This window comes from Bactrocera oleae, chromosome 4, assembly GCF_042242935.1.
Source record: "Bactrocera oleae isolate idBacOlea1 chromosome 4, idBacOlea1, whole genome shotgun sequence".
Lineage (NCBI taxonomy): Eukaryota > Metazoa > Arthropoda > Insecta > Diptera > Tephritidae > Bactrocera > Bactrocera oleae.
Window position 1 is genome coordinate 38119524 of NC_091538.1, and position 18663 is coordinate 38138186.

General features: G+C 32.3%; 1 protein-coding gene and 1 long non-coding RNA gene across 3 annotated transcripts in view; one reads left to right on the forward strand and one right to left on the reverse strand.

Annotated features, from left to right (window-relative positions):
- Positions 1–18069, forward strand: part of wun (wunen) — a 65166-nt gene extending 47097 nt beyond the window's left edge. The window contains exons 4-6 of one of the 2 annotated variants that reach the window (XM_070109136.1): positions 11796–11975; positions 12041–12217; positions 12495–12765. In XM_070109136.1, coding sequence (XP_069965237.1) covers positions 11796–11975; positions 12041–12217; positions 12495–12566 — 429 coding nt within the window. In that variant the 3' untranslated portion in view covers positions 12567–12765. Of the gene's footprint in view, positions 1–11795; positions 11976–12040; positions 12218–12494; positions 12766–16584 lie in introns of those variants that run through there. The other variant, XM_070109135.1, reaches the window with a different exon arrangement.
- Positions 11803–18592, reverse strand: LOC138857202 (uncharacterized). The gene is made up of 2 exons (XR_011396235.1): positions 18450–18592; positions 11803–12243 (listed from the first exon to the last, which is right to left on the reverse strand). It is a non-coding gene; the product is annotated as an uncharacterized lncRNA (long non-coding RNA).
- Positions 18593–18663: the final 71 nt, after the last annotated feature.

Consider the following 18663-nt stretch of genomic DNA (forward strand, 5'->3'; position numbering starts at 1 on the left):
TTATGCATCCACCTTATAGACCGGACCTAGCACCAAGTAATTACCATCTGTTCCTGTCCATGGCAAACAATTTGGCTGGTAAAGAATTCGCTTCAAGAGAGGCTTGTGAAAATCGACTGTCTCAATTTTTTCCAATAGAATCGAAGGCTTCTATGAGAAAGGCATAATGAAATTACCGTTAAAATGAACACAAGTAATCGAACTAACATTCCTTGAGATTTTCCAAAAATGGGGATTTAAAAATGCTTTGGATTATCTTTTGTGACGCGGAGGTTAGTCAAAACTTAAGAGTTTGTTCAATCATGTTAAATGCATGATGTATTTATTGAATTTTTTGGCATTTACAAAAATAAGTGCGAATTCTTAATGAATATTTTAGTAAGTTAGGTATATCAAATAACTCGAATTCGACGGTCTAGAGTATTTGGTAGGATACATTTGTAAACGATTAAAAATTGAAGTGGTCGAATTTGAGAAAAATCTGAAGTATAAATGAGTTAACATTTAAGCGAGGGCAGGTTAATGAAACCAACTGAGAAAATAATGGAGGTGATGTCTCAATGAAGAAAAATATTTAAAACTATAAATGTGCAAACCATTTTAATATTAAAAAATCAAACCCAAAAACATTGAACTGACGAAACTATACTTTTGTTTTTTAGATCTCGAATATATTTTCTAATTGGATAGAGATATATCAGATAATTGTTTAAACAAAAAAACCCCAAAAAAAAAAGGATAACATAAATAATAAAATTTTCAAATTCGTCACACTTAAGAATGACGATGACGACAATTTTGGTCACAAGGTGGCTACTTTAAACGCATTATTCACTCGAAAGTTTTACCCCGATACAATCATTGTTCCTTGATTAGCATAGTTGAAAGTGAAAGAATCAGATGGAATTTAAAATGGTGTTACTTGTATATAGAAAGTAGGCGTGGTTGTAATCCGATATCGCCCATTTTCGCACTATCACATAGAAATATGAGAAAAATGTTATGTACCGAATTTGGATGAAATCGGTTAAGCAGGTCCTAAGTTATGGGGTTTCACCTAAAAGTGGGCGGTGCCACGCCTATTGTATAATTTTGAAGTTGGTTTCTACAAAGTCATCTCATATCATTATAGAGATAATATTTAATGTCTCTGGCGTGTTTAGTGCTTGATTTATCGCGCTTTTAGTAGTTTTTAACAGTACCGTTATATGAGGAGTGGGCGGAGTTGCCACCCGATTTCAGCCATTTTTACACTACCGATAGAAGTGTTAAAACCATTTGTTCTCACTGAATTTTGTTATTATAGCTAAAGCGCTTTAGGATATGGTAGATATGCACATTAAACTTTATAGGGTGCGGGACAACGCCCACTTCTAAAAAAATTGTTCACTGCAGATGCCCCTCCCTAATGTGATCCTGTATACCAAATAACTTGTCTTGTATCTTATTGTGGAGCTTAAATATGGCAATTTATTTTTTTTGTGGGCGTGGCAGTGGTCCGATTACGCACGTCTTACGGTACCAAGAAACATGTGTACCAAGTTTTATAATGATATCTTAATTTTTACTCAAGTTACAGCTTGCAGAGACGGACCTGATCATATATACATATATACCATATATCTAACTTCATTAGTTTTAGGTGGTACAAACAACCTATTTATAAATAATTGTATTCGACTGTGATGTTGAGTTAATTTAAGAACATTTTAAATATATACAATTTATTTTTTATTTACATCAAAATATCTAGACAGGCAGCCCAACGTTGTAAGAGAACAATCAGATGACTCGTTTTTACGCGAAAATATCAATTTTCACGGATATCCTCTTGTTACGAACGGTAGAAGCGGTGGTGAGTGTTCATTTACATTCCGCTCCCATAAGGATCATCATCCGCTGTTAACCGAAACTTGGTTAAACAATGGTGATAATGTTAGCATGTCAAACTTTTTTGTGTGGTCAAATATAAACGACTGACCATTCGAGCAGGAGTTGTTGCGAACTATTATAATGAATGTGTTTAACTGAATACAATTACTCTTAAATCTTACCGCGGGTGAGGGATTGAAAAGATGTGTAGTTGAGTGAGAAATCTTTCATTCTAATGTAATATCAAATTTGCTTGTCCTTACATACTATTTACAAATCTTATTTATCTAATTAAATGTGTATATGTGTGTATGTTTTTATTAGGTGTTTTTAGGTATAAAACTCAATACATGTGTGTGTGTGTGTTTTATGCTATCTTTATGTTTTAGTATAATATATATTCGTATGATAGTTGAGATTATGGTACATATTTTTACTAATATTTAAACTTATAAATATAACTTATGCTGCGGGGCCGATTGGCATCAACGTACATTTTCATATTTGAACATACTCCCGGGCGACAAAAGTGAGTACTGGAAAGGTGCCCGCAGCATGTAGTCGTGTCCTGTTCGTCACATAAGTTACGTCGTAGCTGGTGGCTGTACATTTCTGTATAACAATTCACGATGACCATGAGCTGTTGTATTAGTAATAATTTACTCTTAACTATTTCTTCATATTCGTCGCAGAGGTATTCTTTTGGTTTTCTCTCTCACTACACGGACGGCGGTGTACCCTTACTTTTACGCTTCTTTATTCGTGACTTAGTATTCTCTTCTTCACTGCTTCATGGATGACAGAACGTCAAAACCTACTGAACTCAGCCAACTGTCAGTCAGTTGCCGTGTTGAAGATCACTTACCAAAATTGGAAAACAATGAAAATTAAAGAAAACGCCGAATTGAAATGTATGTGATGAAATCTTTTGTGAGGCCATGCTTCGTAGTTTTAATTTTCAATTGAAAATTATAAAAAACATTTAATAATTGAGAGCTAATACATTTATTCTTTTAATTTAGTACTGAAAGTTCAAAACTCAATTTTTTTAATATATAACAAATCACAAAAAATGGCTTGAATAGTTTCTGCATATGTTTAACGGATACATGTTTAATAATATTTAATCTTAATAAATGTTGGGTATTTTAATTTAAATGCCCAAAAATTATAACCCCAATTTTGAGGCGCTGGAATAGGTTGGACGTCCCTTTATACCTGAAGGATACGAAACTCTTTGCAGAGAACGCAAAATATAGAGAAGGTCCAACTACGGACCAGCGTGTGAATTGTCAAAACCTAACAAAATGCGATGAGCGTGTTTCACCACAGTCGGCTCGGAAGGAGAAATTTTAACAGTGGCGAGTGAACAGAGCTGAGCATTGAATAAAAATTATGCTCAGGACCTGCGTTGATTTTACAGCCGCATGTTACTCTTTTGGTTTATATTTTTATACGCTTATATGCAATCATATTTATTGATATGAATATCATTTTGCGAAATTTTATGAAAACATGCAAAACTGGTAACATTCTAATTAAATTATGTAATTTTAAAAATATTATATGTATATAGTCAATTTGGGAATTTGATGATTTTATTTAGTTATTACATAATATACATTCTTAATAAATATTTTGTATTATAATTGTTACTAATAGTGATTAAATTTATTACAACATATACATACATCTTTTATCAAATTAATCTTATATAGTCATATGTATGTATATCTGCACATGCACATTTTAATGTACGGATTCAGAAATTCAAATCATAATTTTATCACTTATCAATATAATATACAACAAATAATGCATACACAAACAAACATACATACATATGAATATCCGTACACATGTAAATATGTCACCCGCAAAAACTACAAAAATTGTTCTACAAAAACAACAATGGTCACAAGTCAATATGTCAGCCAAATAGGCGAAGCCCAAATTTATAGTAAATCACACAACAACAACATTTTCATTCATGAACGCAGGCGTACTTTCAACAAGCACCCTCGCTTCATTTATAAAAACAGACACCCTCTCATCTCCCCAAGCATGCGTTTGCCTACAAGCTTCTTTTCGCGACGATGGCAAAAGCTAAAAATCATAAATTGAACAAATTTCTGATATTCCCTCTGGAAGGAAAAAGTTGCAACCACGCAAGCCCACAAAACACAGAAAAAATTGACAAAACTGGCAACAAAGCTTTTGTCGATTTAAAATATTTTACAATTTAAATTTACAATTTTAAAATATTTTTCCGTGTCTCACAAAAATCTGCGTCAATATGTATGCATGCTCATATATAAACATATATATTTACGATGATTTGTGGGCAAAGCTGTTAGAGCGGCAAGGGAAGCGGTGACAATCGGCGGCCGTTCGTTAATATTTTTTCGGCACAGCTCGGATTTTCTACCAACAACACAATGTTGTGACGCTTTGTCGTCGCGTCAGTCCTTCGACACAGTGACTCTTTGACAAGAAAACAAAAAACGTGAGCTTCGGCCATTGGTTGTCCGTGGCAACGGAGATTTCGCATGAAACAATGAGTGTACATATTTACATACATACGTTGCATATAGACAAATTAACAATTATAATGGGTACTTTCATATTTGTTTACATGCAAACATAATTATACATATATAATGTATACGAATATTTGCGACCGCTTGGTCTTTTCTTATGGGGTTATGTCAAGCAAGAGGTGTACAAAATCAAACCCAGAAATCTGACTGAACTGAAGCAGTCCATTAAATATATAATTGAGGCAATCCCGAATTTCGTGTCGCATATGCGTGGTTGAGTATGGAAGAATAATTAATTTTTTAAATAAAATAAAATTTTCTATACAATAACAGAATTGAATGTAATGCATTGACTAAAAAGAAACTTATTACGGTTTAATTTTGTAGCACGATTCGTTAGCCACCCTGTATAGGAAGAATATCTTCAAATAATATCCAAAGTCGTTTGCGCATTGTAAATATACGAATCTGTAAGCGTACATTTCTTAACATTGAAATTAGCATTATTTTTCTCAATTAACATTGAAAATGCTCAATTCTGCTATTTTTCAGTCCCCTGATGTTAATTGTGGACATTTGGTGAAACACGCTCATCGTTTTCAGTACCCCTTCCAAATGTGGTGAAACACGCTCATCTTTTTCAGTTCCCCTGCGAAGCATGAAATATTTTGCTAATGGCCGCACTGTGAACCTTCTCTATGATATACGTTCTCTGTTATAGAGAAGGTTCGCAGTGTGGCCATTATTAAAATATTTAACTTTTCGCAGAGGAACTGAAATCGATCAGCGTGTTTCACCACTTTTGTTTATGTTTATGTATGAGCATGGATACCAGAGATAAAGAGATGCCCAACATAGATAACTCCTCTCTTTGCCTTCTGAGAGAGCTCATGAACTTTCAGTGCTGCCAGGAAAAACCACGAGTTCATGAGCTACTGAACAGATGACAACCAAAACAATGAACTACCACTAAGAATCCCGCAGAAATAAATTGCGAAATCAGTGGGTAATTTGTGAGATCAGATTTTTTGTTGACTTTTACGTATATTTGCAATCTTTATTTAAAGAGTTTTAATATAGTTTTGTTTTTAAGAAAGAGCGGGTATTTTCTCGCAGAGTATTGTTTTGCTTAGCAGTACCAATTGAATAAATTATCAAAAGATATTTGTTAATTGAGTATATAAAAAAGAAATAAGGATCATGTTTAGGTTATTTAAAACTTGTGTGTTTTAAAATATTAAAATATTTTGTTAAATTTAGTTTTAAAAGTAAATTTTGAAAATCTTGTGATTAAAATATACACGTACATATATTTAGACGTCATATAGGATATCTAGCTTGTTAAACTAATTTTAACTATGTATATTTTTCTGGAAAATGGAAAACGAAAAATACCCAAGAAATACATTAAAAAATCTCAAAACTTATTTCTTTCTTTAGTGGTACCACTGTCAAATGTTATAAAAAATGTGTACTTTTACAGCGCTCTCTCGAATCAAAGAGTTTCGGATCATTTTATCCATGATGGCCAACTCGCCTTTCACTCGCAATTGCTAAACGTCAAAACCTAATGAACTCAAGCAACTGTCAAAGTTCAGGAGGTCTGACGTTTAGCAATTGAAAAAAGCGGGACGGCCAGACTGAAATCCTACAGAAAAATATGTAAACAGAGAAATTTGTTGCCGCTGTTAAAGATCCCTAACAAAAATTGAAAAACAATGAAAATGAAAGAAAACGTGAAATTGAAATATATGTGATGAAATCTTTTGTGATACCATGCTTAGTAGTATTGATTTTCAACTAAAAATTATAAAAAACATTTATTAATTGAGAGCTAATACATTTATTCTTTTGATTAAATATTGAACGTTCAAAAATCAAAGGTTTTAATATATTACAAAATCACAAAAAAGGGTTTAAATAGTTTCTGCATATGTTTAACGGATACATGTATAATAATATTTAATTTTAATAAATGTTGGGTATTTTAATTTAAATGCACAAAAATTATTATTTTGACTGATCTGGCTACAATGCGAAATGTTATAAAAAACGTTAATTTTGAGGCGCTCTCACACTGGAAAGAGTTGGGCATCCCATTATCCTTGATGGATACATATCGACGGAGATTTTTGCTAGCCATGGAAAAATATTTTAGAATTGTAAAATATTATAAGTCGTCAAAAGCTGTGTTGCCACTTTTGTCACTTTTTAAGCTATTGCATAGCTTCTATCGCGGGCTTTGAGCGCGGGGACTGAATCAAGAAATTCCGTAACGGAAATAAACCTAACACGATCAGAAAGTATGCGCAAAATGGTTGCATACTTGTAGGCGTATTTTCGCATATATCAAGCGGAACAAATCAATTGAAGAGCAGGGTGATTCAAGAATAATATACAATTACAATTTTTTTAATGGCTAATATAAATATGGAATTAAAAAATAATTTAATTATTTTGAAATTGTAATGTATGTGTTGAAATCTTTTGTGATGTGATTTATTAATTGGAGCTTATACATTTATTCTTTTGATTAAGTATTGAAAGTTCGAAAATAAATTGTTTTAATATATTAAAAAATCACAAAAAAGGGTTTAAATAGTTTCTGCATATGTTTAACGGAAACATGTATAATAATATTTAATCTTAATAAATGTTGGGTATTTTAATTTAAATAATATAATATATATAATGCATAAGAAATAAATAAATAATTATAATTGCATAAGTTGATAAAAAATGCTATGCAATAGCTTTACCGCGGCAGTCCCCAAGTGCCACACGTATCTTTTTTCTGTGTTTTGTGGGCTTGCGGTGTTGTCACTTTTCCTTTCTAGAGGGAGCATCAGGAAATTGTTCAATTTATGATTTTTAACTTTTGCCATCGTCGCGAAAAAACGCTTGTAGGCACACACATGCTCGGGGAGATTTTATGGTGTCTGCCATGGATAATATGATCCGAAACACTTTGAATCGAGATAGCGCTGTAAAAGTCCACATTTTTTATAACATTTGACAGTGGTGCCACTGTGGAAAGAAATAAGTTAGGGAATTTTTATTACATATTTTGGGAATTTGTAATTTCGACACCACCGCTGAGGTATACAAAAGGCGAGTTACCGAAGTTAGTTTTGGGTGCTCGGTTCCCCCGTAGGCCTAAATCACCCATATAGGTACAAAATAAAATCACAATAATTTCCAAAATTCACAAATAATATAAAAATATACAAAATTCATCATATAAGAAAAAACTTAAAACTTTTTGTAGAACAATGTTTGTAGTTTTTGCTTATGACATAGTTACATGTGTACGCATATACATATGAATGTAGGTTTGTGTATGCATTATTTGTGTTGCAATATTATACGCACATATGAATGTACGTATAGAATATATTACTGATAAGTAATAATATCTTGACTTGAATTTGAAGTCTACTTTCATACATACATATGTATGTACCTGATAGATGTGAATGTAAGATTCAAATGATGAAAGGCGTGACTTACATATTTTACTATTTTAATATATTAAGATTTTTAGGATATTATGATAGTACGTTATATACTTGTACTAATGTATATAGAGGGGTGGCACACTTATTAGCACACCCTCCCATGTGCATTAAATAAAATTAAAAGAAAATTGAAGAAAAAATAAAAATACCGAGAAGGTAATCAGTAATATTTATTAAATAATGTTGATTGGAAACAAATTAGTAATTAAAAAACACATAATAGAACCATAAAAAAATCGTATTATTATTAAGCAGTTCGGTCAAGAGATCAACACATCTAAAAACAAGTAAAAAAATTTATAAAATTTTTAAAGTAATTTGAAAAAAAGAAACGTATGAGTTTATATTTACTCAATATTTAGTTGGGGATCCATTTTGGGAAATTTCGGATGTACATCTTCCTGGCATAGATAACACCAAATCCATAAATAGTGCACTGTCTTCGGTTTCAGTGCCATGAGTCGCCTTTTTATTATTGCTCACAGATTTTCTGGACTCTGCGCAGTCCAATTCAGCAATGGAACTGCCTGGTTTTGAAGCCACTGAATCACAGACCTTGACTTATGGCAGGGCGCATTGTCCTGTTGGACTTTATTCCGCAAATGGTACGAGATAATTTTCAAGCAACTTCTGGTATGCTACAGAATCTAGCGAGCGCGTTATCTGAACAATAGGATCAACACGATGCTTCGTAAAGCCACCCCACACCATAACACTTCCCCCACCGAACCAGTTTTACTTCGCGCCTAATTCTTTCTTTGGGGGCATCGCACATAACTTCTTCCATCAGACCCGTGTTAGTTGAATTTAGATTTGTCGCTCCAAACTACAGAATTCCAGAAGGAAAGAGGAGAATCCTTATGCGGTCTGACAAATTTCAATTTCGATTATTGTGTGTAACTTTTAGATTTTCTAAACTTTGGCATCCCCGAAGTTTGATTTCCAAAAGCCGCTGTCTAACAGTCCTGCTGGCAATGTTTACGCCATATTCATCCTGCGTTGTAGCTCGTATTTGCGAGGAAGTTGAAAAACCTGCCTGCCGAACAATGAGTGAATCTTCTCTTTTTATGGTCTTTTTGCGTTTAGATCTCTTTTTATTTACAAATGTTTTATTTTACGATAATATCTGAAAGCATTTTCAATCTTCTTCTGCGAACTTCTAATGCAACGAGTAATTTCACTTTTTTTTTTCCTCCTGCAACATATTCCATCTTAAGCGCCTATCCTCTTCACTGGAGCTCTTGGAACATCCCATTTTTAATATTTCACACTGATGTCTATTAAAAAATTTATTTACAACTAATCTTAGACAAAAATTACAACATTAAACGCAAACGACGCAAAATTACGAAAAAGTTTTCTGATGGCACGGTGTGCTAATTAAAATGCCAGTCTGAGTCAAAAGCCTTTATGAAATAAAGGTATACTTCTTTGATAGCGACCCCAAAGTTTTCAGTACTGCGTGATTTATAGCGGCAAAATAACAACTTATTAATATACAAAAAAAGAATTTCCTAAAATACCGTTGTCTGCAGTTTTTAAGCAGTACTATTGGAATATGTAAGGGTGTGCTAATTGGTGTGCCACCGGTGTATTGTAGACATATCTACTTATATGAAAGCATATTATATTATCTAACATAAGCAATTTTAATTAAAATGTAATCAATTATGCATTATATTCTAGATATTCAAAAAATTTCATTTCATATAAATAAATATGATTGCATATAAATATGATTGCGTATAAAAATATAAACCAATAGGCTAACAGCTCAAACAGTCCCCGCAATTCCTCCCTTCCGTACGTCAGCTGATACGACCTATCTTATGAAAGCGCAATGTAAACGAACACTCACCACCGCTTCTACCGTCCGCTCCAAAAGACCGTACTGTAGGATATCCGCGAAAATTTGATTCCGTAGAAATGAGTGAGCTGAGAGTTAGAGAGCAATCTCTTGCAATGCAGGGTTGTCAACCTCGATATTTTGTAGTAATTAAAAAATAAACTTGATGACAACTATATTTGAAATATTCTTAAAATAACTCAAAATCACAATCGAATACATTTATTAATAAATAGATAGAGACTATTATATTTAGATATATTTGGACTTGAGCTTCGAGCTTTTACATTATGAAATATTATAACAAAATAACTAAATGTGTGAAAAATCGTGTATACAAATAGAACAATGGCAATATTGGGGAAATGAAAACAAAAGAGAACAACTGATTTCTGCGTTGCAACTACGGGCATAACTTTTGACAGATTTGGTTTAATACGGGCGGTAAGTACGGAAGAGAGGAATGTCGGTGACTGTTTGGGCTATAACATGCGGCTGCAATATCAATGCAAACTTCTGATGAATGCGATACATTAAACATTGACACTCCACATTTTCATATTAGCGCAATAAATTCCACTGCACATACAGTAAGCTTGATATCAGCTTGAGTAAATGTAAAAAATCAAATTGTAAAATATTGCCATCACAGCGATCTACATATACAAGGTTGTTGTAGCATCTGACAGCTGTCGGAATCAGAATTGAAACCGATAAAAAAATGTAGTAGGTGTCATGAATTCAGATATTATTGGTTTAACGTTCGAAACAGAAATTGTATCGGTTTTGGGTGTCATGGAAATCAATTTTTTCGGTTTTATTATTAAAAACAAAGCAAGAGGATAGTCGCTGACAGATTTGAAATGTAAGTTAAGAAAATAGTAATTATATAATTGTTACGATTTAATTTATCATTATTTCTATAGGTAAAAACATAAAAATAAAACAAAAAATGCCAGAGGATTTACAAAACGTAATTTAACACCCAAAATCGTCTTTATTCCGTCGATAATGTGATATAAATCTGTAAAATAAGAATGTATACAAACATACAAGTAAATGCAAACTAAATATCCCATGCGATTTCCTTGGTGCATCAAGTGGATTACTGTGATCTCTTAATTTCTTCCTTTTAATTTTTTCGTTGCTTTTTTTCTATAAAATAAAAGCTAAAATAGCGCAACTCATTATAAACTTTAGTAGATTTATTCAATATTTTAAATTTATCAAACGCTTCCACATTTATTCATTTGCAAGTTTTGTCCCAATAGTAAACAGCTGATTCGAATTTTGGTTTTGCGTATGTTCGAAAAGACGAAAATATAATCAGATTCTGTGAATTGAAAATCTGATAACTACGCAATTGGATTTTACAACAACCCTGATATACACATGTACATATCTCCTAACCAAAGAAAACTTGTATCATGTATTTCAAACAGAGTTATGTATCCGCTCATGGCGGTGCTGCTCACCTTGGCATGATGATCACATACCATTGATTCTCGGTGGGGACTTTAATGTAAATTACTTTACTTTCTTCGTGAAAAAATTTGGTATACTTGAATATGAGTAAGAACCGCAAAATTGCCATGACTAAATGAGGAACAACGATTGATGCTCTATTACGTAAAATCTACACTATTTTGAATCAGATTTCCTACTTCAGTTACCATAAAGCCATAGTATCCGCTATATCTATACGTGCTCCGAAGGAAGATAATGTACAAATTGAAGAAATAAATTAAATATTAAATTTGTATCATTTTATTATTTCGATTATCCCTCTCTCTTTTTCTCTTTATTTTACCCTCACTCTCAATGAATCGGTAAAGAAGTATTCACTTCTATCACGTGTACTGTGCTGCACTCATTGTTTTTTTTTATAAAACTAGTTTATTAAATGACATTTCAATTAAATTTTCATTATTATTTACATTTTGTTGTCATATGTTGATTTTAATTAGGATTAAAATAAAAAATGTAATTTCTCTAAACATTATACATTATGTAAAATAGGTCTGCCAGCCTATCATATCCGACGGCACCACTTGCGACGATGCTATTAATGTGGGAAGGTATATTGAGGATTTCACCTGTAGAGGTGATGATTCTTCAAAGCGCATGCTGAAAGAAGTACGTCTCTCTTTCCCCAGTGGGCATTCAAGCTTTACATTCTACACAATGGTTTATACCGCGGTAATTACAAAATTTTATTACATTTTATCATATCTGAGAAATGAATAAAAAATGTCTTTTTACAGTTATACTTACAATCGCGCATGAATTGGCATGGATCGAAGCTGTTGCGACACTTTCTGCAATTCCTTTTTATTATGATCGCGTGGTATACGGCCTTGAGTAGGGTATCCGATTACAAACACCATTGGTCTGATGTGCTGACTGGTTCCACAATAGGGGCCGTCACTGCCGTCATTGTGGTAAGTTTTTCTTAGTCTCATTTCTCCTTAAAAAAACAACGAATTGTGAAACAAATATGTAAAATATGTATACTTCTTAAAATTTGCACTTCTTTTATTTCTAAAGAGGAAAATGTTCAATGCATTAATTTCAGTTTGCACAAGTTTATCTTAATATCATTTACTAGATATTTATATGTGTTTAGAAAATGTAAATTTATGTGCTTAAACATTTGTTTGTATGTACTTATAAAAACCCAGCATATTCATTGACGCCATATCTCCTTAACTCTTCTAGCGTTACTTTGCTCCGAAGGATTGGTTCAATTGGAATACATTGACGCCCATTAAGTACTTAAAAAAAAACTGATAAAAACTGTGTATAGATACATACATAAAATATACGAAAATATGTATATTCGCAAACATACTGTAACCAACATTTATACATTTTGTCAACATGATATGGGATAATTGTGACGAGTAAACGAAAAGCTAAAACTTTTAAGTCGAAGCTGAAAAGTTGAGACATAAAATAAAATACACGAGAACTATAAAGTTCAATTAAATTTCGAGTCGTTTTATTTTACTTGCCTCCACTGTATTTCCTACGAGTCATTTCTTATTGAAATCCGAAATTTTAAATTGTCTAGCTTAACAATAATTTGAAACTGAGTTCCACCCTTTATTAACAATAGGATAAAAAATTGATAATATTTAATAATTTTTATATTGTGTTTTGCTTTTAATTCAAACAAAGTCTATCACTTACTTCTTTAACTAAAACATTTAAAAAATATCTTAATATAAAAAAATTTAGTATCGGTGTGTATGTTTCGAATGAACTCAAAAACGAGTCAACTGATTTTCATTAATGTTGGCATACAAGGTACAATTCAAAAGTTCCAGGACTTTTTAAACAACGCGGCTTCTAGTGGCTTCAGTGTTGTCATATAAAATTTATATAACAGATGACTTGTATAACAGCTGAGATATCGCGCTACATGTGACATTATATTTGTAGTGTCGGTCGGAAAATAAGCATCGAACAAAAAGCCAACATTAAGTTTTGTTTTAAACTTGATAAAACTCTTACAAAAACTCATCAAATGATGAAACAAGTTTATGGCGATGATTGTCTATCCCGTATTCGCGAGTGGTTTAAACGTTTTCAAAGTGGTCGTAAGGACATAAATGAGAAAATGAGAGCCATCCTCAACGCTATACCGACAAATGACCTAAAAAAGTCATTCGATAACCTTCTTGAACGTGCAAAACGTTGTATTCAGGCGGAAGGAGACTATTTTGAAGGCGACCAATAAATTTTTCAAAAAAACAAATAATATTCGTTTTTTAATAAAAGTCCTGAAACTTTTGAATTGCACCTTGTATATATGTAATTTGGTCCAACTTAAAGGATAGGATAGTTATTATTTAAATTAATGGTCTCAATAATTAAAAATAAACTGATCACCAACGTTGATTGTTGTTATATATGTATAAAAGAGAATGTTTGTACGTATGTTCCTTATAAACTCCGAAACCAACTTAAATGATAGGATAGTTATTATTTAAATTAATGGTCTCAATAATTAATAATAAACTTATCACCAACGTTGATTGTTGTTATATATATAAACTTATAAACTCCGAAACGGCTGGACCGATTTCAATGACATTTTTAGGGAGAGCTTCAGGTTGGACAGCGAGTGATCCTGTAAGGTTTGGTGGCGATCGGAAATTAAAAAAGCTTTATTTTTTAATGTCAATGACATTTTCTTTTACAGCTGATATGTTATTGTTTTTATTACACAATTCTGTTGATATGTGCGTCGTGTATATTTATGTTATTTAATTGCACATATTGGAGTATAATAAAGTATAATGAATGATATGGAAGTATAAACAATATGACCATTTAATTTATCTCAAATTATCGCGAAGAGTGAGCAATTACTAACAGATGAACAAAATACTATTCAAAATCGGATTAGGCTAATTGCCAGATAATTGCAGCACTTTGTGGCTGGCTGTGTAATCGGGCTATCTTGACAGCAAAAAATTCCGAGATTAATTTCTATAATAATATTTTTACTATATTAAACAGCTTACTCAAAAATAATTTAATTATACCTTAGCCACGGCAAGGCGTGGCCTGGGTCTTCCATATACATATAAAGTTTTACATAATAAGTACTAGTCCATGATTCAATTAGATTTTTATGTATACTTTTAGTTAGGATTTAAGAAAAACAATTTACCTCTTTTAGTACAATACAAAATTCTAATGGATAGAGATGGATCGATATCAAATAAATATTGAAATAGCATGCATGACTGGTTTTTCTTTTATTTGTAATGCTGGCATTCTCTTGACCTTTGCGGTGAAGCTGGTTGCGTTTATAAACTGTTTTCTGCTTAAAGTACAGTAGAGTAATACGCTGGCCTGCACACCGCCAACAATTCAAGTGTTTAATGTAAGCCAATTCAATTATTTACCTAATCTCCTGAGTTCAATTTTATTCAACAACAGAAGTCGACGATCATAGTTGACCTAAAGATGATCGTAAATAGTGCATTAACGTAACAGCACACCATTTTTATACTCTTCCAGCATGTTGCGAAAGAGTATAATAGTTTTGTTGTTTGTATCACCTAAAACTAATCGAGATAGATATAGGGTTATATATAAATGATCAGGATGACGTGACGAGTTGAATTCCGAGTGAATGTCTGAATGTCCGTTCGTGCAACCGATAGTTTGATTTGATATTTTGATGAAACTTGGTACACATGTACCTCGGCGTTGCAGATGGCTGAATTGGACCATTGCCACGACCACAAAACTCTATTAATCGAAAACCTATAAAGGGCTCCAAAATAAGATACAGGCTGTTATTAAGTACAATGAATTGTATTGAAGAGGGGCATATAGATCTCTAATAAATTTAATGTACATATTTCCTAACCCTTTCAAAGTACCATATAATAACAAAATTCGCTCAGGGTAAATCTGTTTTGCATCCCTACTGTGAAAATGAGTGAATTCGCCCACTACCCATATAACGGTTTAGTTAAAAACTACTAAATTTATCGCACATATAAATAAATCTGTTAGAGGCATAAAATTTTACACCAGTGATGGTAATAGAGGCGTTTATAGGAGCCGGGGTCAAAATGAGGTTATGGGCGTGGCACTGCTGCCAACATTTAGGTGAAATCACGTATCTCGGGACCTACTAAACCGATTTCAACCAAAATGAGTATGTAATGTTATCCTGGCATTACTTCATTACAGTGTGAAAATAGGTGAAATCACACAAAAACCACGTCTACTTCTCTTATGACACAATTTTAAATTTAATCTGACTCTTTAACTTTTCAGTAATCAGTAAATCAAGAACCAATCAATGTATTCGGATAAAACTTTGAGGTGTGTCAACTTAAGACCAAAACTATTCAAGCCCCCATATACCGAATATGTGTACCCAGTTCCTATTGTGAATTTTTATCGAAAATATCGGTAAATCTGTGAGATATATTACAGAATTTCGGAGAGAATTCTTTTCGAATAATAGTATGCCATATACCTAATAGAAATATTTTGGAACTTCTGGCTGACTTTATATCGCAGTTATCGGTAAGTTGAGATATCTCAATAAAATTGAGAAAGCGTGTTTTTCTAATTACGGTTCATCTTTGTTCCTAAAATGGATAAAATCGGGTAAAAATTTACCCAGACCCATATAAGTAATATCAGGTTTTTTAAACATCTAGTTGATTTTACTCTTTATATATTGTTAATGGTATGTGTGGTACCTTAAAGAAGCTCTGAAGGCATCTTTTTCTGTTATTAATATATAGTAATGCCGAAAATAGATAAAATCAATATACTCTATATAGTTATTTCCGACTTCCCACCTGTCTTAAACCGTTTAGGTTGGTCAAAATGTGTGATATATTAGGTAAAATAAGTGGACAAAATTTAGCCGCTTCGATTGAGTTAAAATTAGATATGTCTTATTTGAGAATGATTTTACTATGATTTTCGCTGACGGGAATGAAATATATTATTAAAACTACTTTAGTCTATGACCTATAAAATATGTAAGTTAAAAAGATATAAATCCATCCACGATTTCGTCGAACAATCAATACATAAATTATTTTGCAATAAGTGCAAGGTATTTTCCCGGCTTTGATCCTGGCAAGTAGCAAGAGTATAAAATGTTCGGTTCCACCCGAACTTAGCCCTTCCTTAATTGTCAATTTTGATTTTAATATATAAGTTACTAGTCAACAGTTGCATCAACAGTTTCCAAAATAAAAAGAAATGTAACAAACCCAATTTCATGTATAATTAATTTTAATTTTTCTCTTCTTTGCAGGCGAAATACGTGTCTGATTTGTTTCAGCGAAGATCCTCTCAACAATATCTGCTACCTCATACTTGTACATCGCAGGACGCACAACCACAGACGGTAGCTAATAACGGGCTTTAATTTTGAATAAAACAGTATTTCGCCTTTTACCCACAAACGTGTTTTAAACAATATTATTAAATTATGTGTGTATGTGATGCAAGTGATGTAAGCGCCAAGTCTTAGTACTATTTATGTTATCTAATACGTTATAATAAGGAACAGCAATAAATTTAAGTGTACCATATACATATGTGAACATAAGTATGCTAAATACATATGTAATAATGTGAAGTAGTACATTTAAGAACTTGCGATTATAAGTAGGAGATACAAAATAAAATACATATATATTATGTAACGATGCTTCAATAATGTATATGTACTATACCTACATATGAACAACTACTAAAATTACCAATAATGCTGCACGAATCCCGAATTCTCGAAGAACTCTGGGTTTTTCTCGAGTGAAGAATTAGTTAATGTGTGTCTTAAAATAATTTTACAATAGCGATCAGGTGTTGAAGTACAAAAGTAACTTTGTTAGAATTTCGAAATTTTATTTAACAATTAGAAATAAAAAAATATAAGTATTAATATAGTACTAAAAATTTGAATGTTATTCTTTAAAATATTATGAACATTAAGTAGAATGTTTTAGTGTGGGGCTCCACTCAGATCCGAACTATTTTTAGATATGTGCTGAGGAAGGCTGTACTACGAAGCAGTAAAATTACAACTAGGAAAAAACTGGTGTCAGCAAAGGTTGCCGTAATTTCAAAATAGGAGGCACATCCGTTCTTCGCACATGTTTGTCTCGTTTTGTAAAATAAAATACGAATTTTTCCTTATCTAAAAAAATATCTCATAAATTCACAACAAACATCAACAAGCAATTGTCATTTCAAGTTTTACATACTTGTTGCTTGGAATTTTCAATTCAACTGGACCCAGATATAAACTATATAAAATAATAAATAAAATGTTTCCTTCTCCTTTTTTGATAGAAAAATAATAAAAAAAACAAGAAATACACGTTAACGTCTCCTGCAGCGAATCTATAACGGCATATATACAGACGGGCAGACATACGCATATATACAGACATCCTTCTGGGTGTTGTGTTTCTATAAGCTATATTTTAAGAGGCTAAGCAGCATTCTTTCTAGCATTTGTACCGGGCTTAACCAAAGTTGAGGAAGAGACCTTGTTTTAAGTTAATTATTCCACACTTGTTTTTCAAATGACGTCATTTGAAAAGCTTTGTTGTTTGTTTTTGTCTTCTTTACAAAAAGCATTGGTGCTAACTTCATCACGAAACCCCTAGTACTAGTAGTAGTTTTGACTCCTCACTGTGGTATCTATACGATTCAATGACTTTTTACTCTAAATACGTGACAAAATATATACATATATGGTATAATAAAATTATTTTTTATTAAAATTGAACATACTCTTTAGATAAATATGTACATGCGAGGGTGAGGGACCGGTAAGTACTCTGCCTACAAAAGAAAAACGAAAATTTTGGATGAGTGGTGATTTATTTCTCAATAGTCTCCTTTTATTGTAGATCTACACACTTAACGTAGCGATGCCACAACTTTTATGACCTGTCTGAAGAATAAGTTTTTTGGAGCTCTGAAAAGTAAGTAGGTCGACGAAAACTTTCTCATACAAGTAGATAGATATATGTATGTATGTATGCACATGTATATCTAAGGTATGGAAGAAGCCAAATTCAGAATTTAAAAAAATGTACACAACAAATCCGATGCTAGAGCCAAAGGACAAGGAATTATTATTATTATTATCGTCTTATTACGTACTTAAATTCACAAAATTGTTGAAATATTTTCTTCAAAACAAATAACGACGTCAACGAACGAAGCGACGATAACAATGACAACAACTTGGAAACGGCAATTAAAACGGCAATGGAAATAGGGCCGAATATTGATATGACTTTTTCATGGATGTCACTGTAGTCTTACATATTCATAAGAGCAGAGAATATTAATGAATAGAGAAGGCACAAATGTT